We start from the raw sequence: 11,311 nt of genomic DNA, 5'->3' as shown, positions 1-11,311 counted from the left end.
AATAACACTAATAATATTGCAAAGCATTTAATATGTGTGCCTTTACAGATTTAATGTAAATGCGTTAAAGATCATGGGGAAGCTTTCTGTAAACACCTTTGTACAGACGAAACTTTTTTTGGTGATATGACGTACCTACTCAAATACATTAATTGATTTAAACCAATTGAATAACGAAACAAATCTAAGTTATATCACTAATGTTGTTTTTGAAGAAAACGATAATAAAAACAATGAAACAATGCTCCCATCAAGATAATATATTTAATATTATATATAAATACACAATACGATTCCGAAATACAACAATTGAAAAATAATTTCAATTCAATTTGCAATTTGGTCACAATTAACAAACAGGAGGGCGCCCATTTAAAGTCGAAAGGCTATCGGTTTGTGATGTATTTTAGTGGTGGTAACATTTTAAGCCATAGATTACTAAATTATTATTCAGTCATTTATTATGGTAAATGATTATTTCATATAATATTTTCAATTATCTTGGGATACACTTAAAGCATAAAAATAATAGCTACTGATGAGGTATATATTACACCGACTTTCTATACGTCATAATAGTTGATAATAATTGATAAATATAAGTACATTGTATTAAATGTTTTACAAAACTATATCCATTACATAACGTATTAGGTACTACGTTTTTGAACTGGCGTAGAATTTCGGCGTAGAATTTATGATAAAATGGATCATAGACAATGTAAAGTCTAGCATATACATGAAAAAGACGACTTCAAAAAGTGTATAGAAGATCTGCAAAATTTAGATGCAAAAGTAAAATAATGCTCTTAAATCTACCATACATTTTTTTTAAGTTTTGTTTTCTTGTTAATATATAATAAATTGTTCATTTCACAAAAGAACAAGAAAACATAACTTAAAAAAAATGTATGGTAGTTTCACAAGCATTATTTTTCTTTTGCAGCTAATATTTGCAGATCTTTAATACACTTTTTGAAGTTGTCATTTTCATTAATACTTGATTTTACATTGTCTACGATCCACTTTACCATATTTTTATGTTGTACCGTGCGTGTCAGGTTAGCCAAATCCACTTGATAATCCAAACGTCTTTTTACCTTAAAATAAATAAAATATTATAGATATTTATACAATACTTTTTTACAATTAAATATAATACCTGGTTGTACGCTCGAATGACGGAATGAGCCGTCCTCCATACGCAGCTTCCAACTGAATAGCTACGTTCTCTCGTTTAGCTCGAATTATTTGGGCTTGTGCTTCAGTTCTCCACACTTCTATTTTTTGATGTTCAACCGTTTTCCTTAAACTGTCGATCTCACCTATTCGGCTGGAATTACAAGACGCTTCATATTCCTAAATCAAATGAGATATTATATTAGTTAGTTATATTAAATTTCAAGAATTTAATAAAAATAATTTCAATCAATACATACGTCAATTTCTCTATCGATGGAGCTCGCCAAAGATGCTCCGAATTTTTTCCAACCGACATAAAATAATCCGATTGTAGCTAACACATATGGGAACTCATGGTCGACTACCCATATTTCCTTACTTAATAGAAAAGTCGTAATACCAGCAGCAAGAACGTATGGACCTAGAGAACAATTTTGTTTTCATGACAATTTTGATAACATTTACAAAAAAAATAAATAGTTTTAAACACATGAAAATGTTTAGTTAATGGTATATTTTAGAATATATTTTATAATAACACAATATTTTAAATTATTTTGGTATTATATATTACTATATATTAGGTATTATTATTAAATTAAGATTCATGATAATCGTATATATTACACAGTCAAAGGATGTGTATAATGTGTCGTATGGCACTAACTATATTATTCTATAATGTGAAACTAACAATTTTATTGACCTTGGTGCTTATTTGTATCATCAGGTTTAATTATAATTTGGTCAACTTAAAGTAATAAACTTATTATATCTATATTTATTTCTATCAGTGTCATTGAAAATATTATGCTATAGAATTTGTGTAAATTAATCGTACCTCAGTATTTCTATTTTTTTTTTTTAGTTAATTACTTTTTTTATACAAACGAAAATGATGCGTAGAAAACGTTAATAATGCAGACATATATGATTATTTAGAATTATTTTTTAAAAACCTGCACAAATCAACTAAAAAGAAATCACAAGAAAATTGTCCACAAGTGTAAGACATAAAAGTGTTTGTTTATTATATTTCTGTTACACAAATAATAATTAAGTTATATTAAGTACATAATATGACATTGATTCGATTTTCATGACATTTTAGATTTAGATGAATCATAGCATATAAATATATAATATTGATTTTACAGCGAAGTGTTTTTTTATTTAGTCATCACTCATCACCTTTTGAGCAGTACAACTGCTTCAATCTTCAACTTTAATATATTATCTGTTTTGAAAGCAAATCTTACTAAAATTCTTAACAATTAGAAATAATAAAAAAATAATAGAAATCAGCGCACGACGACGACGACGTTTATGACGGTTTTATAATATATATATATATATATGATATTCACAACAGATGAGCAATACACGACGGCAATTAATTGGGAAAAAAATTTAGAAATAGGCGGAAATTAAATTCAACAATATAATTATGACATAACTTATGTATTAATACCACGAAAAAACGTTAATTATTTTGGTCCGGAATAGGTTTTGGTTATAAAACCGTGAATGAAAATACGAGGTAACCGTTTGGTTGTTAATATTTAGATATTTACCTTGATTACCGATAACCGATAATCGCTTCCAGAATTCTAACACTAAAAGCGGTTATCAGTTTTCGGTTCTCAAATTTACAGTTTTTTACCGGTTTTAAGCCCTGCAAAAAATAAAACACGCTGAACACATACTGTACAACACTATAGCAGTGGTTATCTACTTTCCCAATTTTTTTTTTTCATAATATGCTACTATTTTTATTAATTGTAATTAATATATTATAAAACTCTACTATTTTTTGTACCATATCAAGATAAAAGGACAGTTTCGTCTCAAAAACATTGATTTCTTATATTATGTGTTAATAGAGGACGTCATAGTTTGCATTTGTTATCTTTGTACTACTTAGCTAATTTGTGTTCAGTCGATCCAATTGTATATTTTTAGAATTTAAATTAGTGTGAATTGTTAATTGATCTATAATGAGTACCTACCTACCTGTCAACTAACTTAAAGTTAATATTTTATTATTATCACTGTTTGTACGTTGTATTTTCAAAATATTATAACTTTAAATAAGTTATGAGTATGCAAAAATACTATGGGACGAAATGTACAACACCTAGGTAATAGGGTAACGTTTTATATCATTACCTGTGACTCCAGTCTTTTCGTAAAATACTTCAAACCACTCTTCGGGCACGAACAGATACCTAGTTTTAGGCGGATCTTCTAACCTCACCATTCTAGGAAAATTCACCAGATCACGTTCGGGACCGTTAAATGGATTCGGTTGAGGTAGGCCATTAGGTTTTGGGAACCCCGCGACAATAATTGATTTATTAGTCTCGGCGACTGCCGGTTTGGTTTCAGTTGTGCACACGGCACTAGCACACAGTGGTGCTACTCGGAACGGCTCTGTAAAAACCACATTTGAAACAAAACATTTGAATATGACAAACTCTCTCTGCTCAGAATCGTTTTTCGTAAACAATGATATTATATCATTGAATTCAAATTTATTACCTTCCATTACTTAATGACCCACATGTAACCTACTGTACAGCAGAGTGACATCCACTTACCCGATTTTCAATTTGTTATTGTATTACTTTAACGGTGTTCGACCACTGGCCTACATTTAATTACAACCCGGTGAATTGGATTTCATAAAAATGCCATCTAACCCAGTGAATGAAGATAAATTTTATTTGAAAAAGTGGTTATATTTCTGAAGAAGCTGTGAAATCACAGGAAAATTGTCCACAAGTCTTACAGTATAAACGTTTTTGTTTATTATATTTCAGTTACACAAATAATACGTTTTAAGTAGGTAATAATATGACTTTGATTTGATTTTCATGATATTTTAGATTTTGATTGAATCAATGAATATATATTGATTTTACAGTGAAGTGTTTATTTTATAATATAGTCATCACTCATCACTCATTACCTATTGAGCAGTTAAAATGCTTCAATCATCAACTTCAATATATTATCTGATTTGAAAGCCAATCTGGTTATCTAGACATCTAGTACTATTTTTTTTTAAAGTGAGAGGGGTTTGAGGTCAAAAGAAAAAAACCTTACTACTTTTCTTAGCAATTGGGAAAAACAAAAAATTGTTTTATTTCATAATATGCTACTATTTTTAATAATTGTAATTAATATATTATTATAACTAAAATATTTTTTCTACAATATCAAGACAAAAGGACAGTTTCTTCCCAAAAATATTATTTTCTTATATTATGTGTTAATAGAGGACGTCACACCCATTACCCGCATTGCGTTATCTTTGTATCACTTAGCTAATTTGTGTTCAACAGATCCAACTGTATATTTTTAGCATTTAAATTAGTGTGAATTGTTAATTGATCTAATAAGTACCTGTTAACTAACTTAAAGTTAATATATTATTATTATAATGTTTGTACGTTGGATTTTCAAAATATTTTAGCTTTAAATAAGTTATGAGTATGCAAAAATACTATAGGGCAAAATGTACAACACCTAGGTAATGGGGTAATGTTTTACCTGTGAATCCAGTCTTTTTGGAAAATAATTCAAACCACTCTTTGAAAACGGACAAATAGCTAGTTTTAGGTGAATCTTCTGACTTCACCATTCTAGGAAAATTCACCAGATTACGTTCAGGGCCGTTATATAGTGATGCTAGTCGGAACAGTTCTGCAAAAACCACATTTCAAACAAATTACGCATTATATAAAATATCCTAGACTGACAGACTGTCTCCGCTCAGAATCGTTTTTCGTAAACAATGATATTATATTATTGAATTCAAATTTAATACCATCCACTACTGAGATCCACTTTTAAGTTTTAACCTATACTGTACAGCAGAGTGACATCCTCTTACTCGCTTTTTTAATTTGTTATTGTATTGCTTTAACGGTGTTCGATCACTGGTCTACGGGTTTAGTTACAAACCAGTGATTGAACGAATGTTCATTCATTGGATTTCATAAAAATGCCCTCTAACCAGTGAATGATCATACATTTTATTTGAAAAAGTGGTTACATTTCCGAAAAAGCTGTAAAGTATAGTGAATCCGCCTTTGTCAGGAGTCAACAATGATTCACTGTACTTTGCAGCTTCTTCAGAAATATAACCACGCGAGGTAGCTTTTAAATAAACCACCATTAGGCGATTATATATGGGAACAAACTAGTATAGTGGCTCCAATTTCTGCACCCATATTACAGCGATGGTACACATATGCCTTTCTAAATATGATTATAATTATGATATAAATACAATTATTGATATACTCTACGCTTAGTAGGTATTTAAAGCCGTATACCCAGATTTAAATAAAACCAAGATGGGCAATCCACTTGCGGCGGATAATAATAAGTAAATATTTTTTTCTCAAGTGTAGGCAAACGATTTCAAACAGAAATAAAATATTATGCGGTTATGATTTTAATATTATTAATAGTGGGTAAGCCACACTAAAATTACCCGTCGCGATCCAAAAATATTTGTGCAAAATTTGTTGCTGATTGTTCAAAAACTATGGATTTGCATTTTTGCACGTCTTAAAGATACAACCCGACTAATAATATCTTTATTTATCGACTACCTAACTATTATAATCTATTTGTTGATCGTTTCCGTTTTGCTTCTATAAAGATATTCTCAATTGTTTTTATTTTTGTCAAAATTGGTAAAAAATATGTATTTAGTATTGACCTATAAAAACCTCAACCACACTCTTTGTATCTTATAGACATAATATTATAGCTGATGCTCAATTTTTCATTTTTTTTTTAATAGTTTTACGAGCTTATATGACAAAATATAATACAACATGATATGATATAATATAATATAATATAATATGATATCCAATCATTAAAACTATTATAATATTATGTGTAACCAATAATGGCAACCATACAATAAAAACAAAAATATATTTTGTATTAAAGTTTTATTAGCAGAATCTATATAAATGTGTGACTAAGTGTGACTGTGTGAGTCACTCTATATAGCGACCTGTATGGGTCGAAAAACAAAGAAAAAAATCCTTTTCAAGTCTCGAGGAATCTATTTGGTATAACTTTTATTCAAAACGTTCAAGTAGTTTTTGAGTCTATAGAGAACAAAGAAAGAAAGAAACATTCATTATTGTTGTATATATAGACATGTTTACCTGTGCGCGATGTATTATCTACTCCTGAACCGTCATTTTCAATTGCAGCATCTGTACTTCCTCCTTTGATTTCCAAATTATCCATCACTTTAAGGATTTCATCCTTCAGTGAAGTCTTGCTTTGCATTTTTCGAGGCATATAACCGTACGGATTTAAGTAACTATGAATATAACAAAAATATCTATTAATAATTATTATAATAATATTAAATTTTTTAAATGATTCGTATTGTGATTTAATTTGTTCCATCCCTTTAGGTTCTAGAGTCTAGATAAATATATAATTACGCCTTTGATGTAGGTAGATTCCATTATTATTTAGCTTCCCTGCGTCTTTTTGATATAAAATAAGGATACTTTTACGCCAGGCGCGTATAATGTTATTTATAAGATTAGAAATGTATGGAGATAAAAAATGTAAGTGGAAATTAGCTTGAAAACCTAGGTATCTGATTTGGTGCTTATAGCTAAAAAAAATTACTTAATCCTAGCCTGCATCTAGTACGTGGTCCATAGAGATATTATAATTATGTGATTGAAAAGAGATAGGAGTAATTTTATTTGTAATTAAAAAATTATATATAGCTCCACGTACTTGTCTTTCAAATTTCTCAATTCAAGACACTTTTTGTGCTGTAAAGTGTTTTTTTCTAATATGCTTGGTACTTTCTTCATTGCACTAAGCACAACTTGAGATTTGCAAAATATTGAATTCCAGAACGTCATATCTATTCAAAAGCTTATTACTATTTTTATGAACAGATAACAATACAATAATGATGTATCCAGATAAACTTAGATCAATAAACTGAAAAAAAAATTATTATCCATGGTTACGAAAAATATTACAATTTATAAAATGTTTTGATATTATTTATTAAATAAATGTAAATGTTTTTTTTTTTTTTGGCCTTAAGCCCGTCAACTATGGCCATTAGCTGTTTTTAGGTTGTTTGTAGGGGGGTAATGTAAAACTCAATTTTATTTTAACAATAAATGATTTTCTTAATACGGTGTTGGCTTTGTAGATATGTAGCAATACCTATATATTACACGACAGAAATAGAATTGTATTTATATTTTATAATAATTTATGTGTGAAATTGAAAAATCGGTTGCAATTTGCATCGTAAGCTAAGGATACGATAAAAGAAAACCGATCCGTAGAAATATAGTTAAAAATGTATTAAGTATATTAAATTTAAATGTCTTCATATTATAAGAACATAACATGATGTAACATGTCATGTTCATTTCATGTTCATTTTCATGCTGGAACAGGGTTAATGGAACTTGTGTTTGAACTTGATTTGTGCAATGGTCTTGAAGCTTCAGCTTTAGTCAGAGAATTATTACAAATATTTGAACGTATCAAAACATGTTCTGGTCGAATGGAAGGTAGGTACTACTGGACTAGTTTAATAGTTTAAGTTATAAGTAATGATTTTATATTGTATCCATGTAGAACTCAGATAATATCTATATTATGCTTTAACGTTTGTACATTTCAATGTGCTGCTATTAGTCAAAAAAACTGAAATTATGCACGCCGATGTCCTTTAAAAGTTCACGTATTTTACTTTCTAAAACAATTATTTTCTAAAACACCCAGTAGGTATTTTAATCTTAGTTATCTCGGACTGTTCGCCGTGAATAATATGCAGAGTATCGCACCCAGTCTCGACGTTAGGTATTGAGTTATATGTTTGCATGCTTAGAAGCCCGATTTCAGATTTGTCGCCCACTTCTATGGGTGGGAAAAAATGACATTCTAATTCGGAGCTGTTGTCGACGATAATATTATACATGTATATATTTTAATAATAATATAATTATTGTTTATCGGTTAAAAATGTCAAACATAAATGTCCACAGTTGAAAGTATTGTATGCTTGATGACGTTCATAATTATATTCGATAACACAGCCTTTGAAATACTTTACTAATTGTGGCGGCGGGCGAAGGTCACCGTAGCTGTCGAAATAAAAACTGATTTCCCGATTTTTTTATAACACACCCAATGCAAATGTTGTTATAAGAAATTAACTAAATTGTGGACACATTGCATAAACTTGTAAATGCGATGGTGTTCTTAAAAAGATTTCTGTCTTTTAGAGACTTAAATCCTTTTTCTGAGGGGGGAGGTACTACGTACGGACCCCTATACTCCGCCCCTACACATAGTCATACTACACAGCATCGGATGTACTATGGTAACACGTAAATAGTTGAGGTGATATCACCGCTGTACATAAAACCTTGGGGAAGCAATACTATATAAACGTTAGCAACAGCTTCGGCGTCTGCCAACGGCCAGATGACAAAACCGAACCGTTAAGATATCTGTGAGAACTCCTCGGAGCCCAGTAGATTCTACGGATTAGATATTGGCACTGTGACAAGACGGCCGCGGGTATACTTGATCATTTTACGACACCTCGCACCGACCAAAGGCACATCTTGTAGAAGGCTTCCTGGACTGTGAGAACCAACGACGCAGTCCGCCTAGGATCTAGTAAGAGAGAGGATAGTACTATATAGGAGCCCTGGGAGTGGCCCAGTATTCAGACAATCAGACGTGATTTAGCAAACCGTACGTACACACTCTTGTACCTCTTCATTCTTAATTATCACATTTTTGTATTACGACTTAGATTATTTTCGTTAACGACGTATTGCGGGACTTAGTGAATATTTCGAGCAATCGATTATTTTCTAAGACACTGGTTTTTCTTCATGAATTCGAATAATCTAATAGTATTTTAAATTTAACTTGTTTTATATTTTTACAATTTTAATAAATAACACATCAACCCTACAATTTGTTGATCATTTGATGCTTCTACCATCATCCCATCCTGTCACCATATCCTGTAAGTCGGGTGCACGCAACAATATGATGAAAATCGTTCGTCTATAAAACACTACTTAGATTTAATCCAGATGGTCTCTGATTATTACTACCTACCTAGTTATATACCTACTTTATATAGATTCTAAGCGGAGCGATGAATGTATTGATTTTACCGAGGATTTTACAATGATGTGGGATTTTTTATTTTTTTATTTTTGTGTTTGTGTACACTATAAGTGGACGGAACAATGCTTCGATTTTCAACTTCAGTATCAAGATATTATATCATTGAATTCAAATTTAACACCATCCTTTACAGTGACAAACTTGTAACCTACTATACAGCAGAGCGACACCCACTTGGCCACCTTTTTACTTATTGTATATAACTGTGGAGTAATATCAATAGATATTTTCTCTCGCCATAATATATTCGTCTCGTAATACAGATTATAAAAAAAAAGTTTAATTTGAATACCCGTGAATACCTGCATACACTTTATATGAAAAATATTTGCTTTGATTTTAAAAATAGAACGATCAATGAATGTTTTGTAAGAAATAGCACGCAATTTCCAATTGCAAATATAACATTTAAAAATTAATGATTGATTTTCTGAAGTACATCATTTGGCATTTATGGGGTTACTTGATTTTGAAAAAAAATTTTATTACAAAAATTATTTTCCTCACGCTAAATTTAGTTCGATAAAACAGACATATGGCCAGTATTTTATAAATTTTCAAAGCAAAAGAGTGAATTGTCAATAGTATATTCATCTGATCAGTTTAATTTTTATCAAACCCATATTTATAAACTTTTAGAGGTAGTAAAAATAAAAATATACCTACGTATATAATGATAATTGATAAGTGAAAACTATTACCTATATAGGCTTTATACATATATTTTTATTATAAACAAATATTTTTGGAATATGTAACTTTAACAATGTAATTATTTTAATTATTTACCATTATACATATTATACAACGATTTTTTTCAATTAACTAAATATTATGTATGTCTAATCTGGTCATCTGGACACCCATCTAATTACTCTTAAAATCTGGACCCCTTCCTAAAATTAATATTAGGTACTATTTATTAGTATCAACAGGGTTATTTATAAAATACTGAACCCGTGCAATTCGTTGCCCGTTAAATGTACCAACTCTATATGACTCAAACTTTGTTCAATTCGTTATTTAATATTTGGTGGATGGCGTTCAAAACATATCTCAACTTTTTAGTTGCCCGGAGTAAAAATTCTGATTCGCAGCAGTATATTATCAGGTAGGCAATATCTACCTGCGGCAGATCGCGAACCCCGTGCTGTTTGTACGCAAGTGTATAATTTCAATCTAGAGTATCAATGTTGTACCAAGTTTGTCGTTTTGATTGTCGGACAAACATCGCGACATGGTTAATAATATATATATAGTTATTTTGGTTGTGTGGTAACCAAGCCTTTTTCTGACATTGATGTATAAAATGTTCACCCCCTGAAATTTCTTATATGTACTTAAGACATAAACAGTGTCTGGCACTGTTATATATTTTTACAATTTTAATAAATAACACATCAACCTACAATTTGTTGATCATTTGATGCTTCTACCATCATCCCATCCTGTCACCATAAAATCATTACTTATAACTTAAACTATTAAACTAGTCCAGTAGTACCTACCTTCCATTCGACCAGAACATGTTTTGATACGTTCAAATATTAGTAATAATTCTCTGACTAAAGCTGAAGCTTCAAGACCATTGCACAAATCAGGTTCAAACACAAGTTCCATTAGCCCTGTTCCAGCACGATTTAAATCTATAAGTGAACTAAAGAATACATTAAGTATTTCAAAATATATTAATGAACATGACATGTTACATCATGTTATGTTCTTATAATATGAAGACATTTAAATTGAATATACTTAATACATTTTTAACTGTATATAATTCGTACAATATATTTAGCCCTATACCAAGCAATAATACAATATGGACTTTTAATTTGGGGAGGTCTCTCAGCTAATGCACTGAAACCATTGTTAATACATCAAAGACAAA

The 11,311-nt window shown here is 30.1% G+C and overlaps 1 protein-coding gene across 1 annotated transcript; it reads right to left on the bottom strand.

Moving 5' to 3' along the window:
* Positions 1-1,008: 1,008 nt before the first annotated feature.
* On the bottom strand, positions 1,009-7,165 carry LOC100164274. The gene is made up of 6 exons (XM_029491590.1): positions 6,976-7,165; positions 6,381-6,541; positions 4,738-4,890; positions 3,352-3,615; positions 1,440-1,603; positions 1,009-1,359 (listed from the first exon to the last, which is right to left on the bottom strand). The coding sequence occupies exons 1-6, from the start codon at positions 7,104-7,106 to the stop codon at positions 1,150-1,152; spliced, it is 1,083 nt and encodes a 360-aa protein (XP_029347450.1). The 5' UTR covers positions 7,107-7,165; the 3' UTR covers positions 1,009-1,149.
* Positions 7,166-11,311: the final 4,146 nt, after the last annotated feature.

This window comes from Acyrthosiphon pisum, chromosome A3 (genome assembly GCF_005508785.2).
Source record: "Acyrthosiphon pisum isolate AL4f chromosome A3, pea_aphid_22Mar2018_4r6ur, whole genome shotgun sequence".
Classification (NCBI taxonomy): domain Eukaryota; kingdom Metazoa; phylum Arthropoda; class Insecta; order Hemiptera; family Aphididae; genus Acyrthosiphon; species Acyrthosiphon pisum.
The sequence above is the reverse complement of the archived record's forward strand: the minus strand, read 5'-3'. Positions and strand labels throughout refer to the sequence as shown.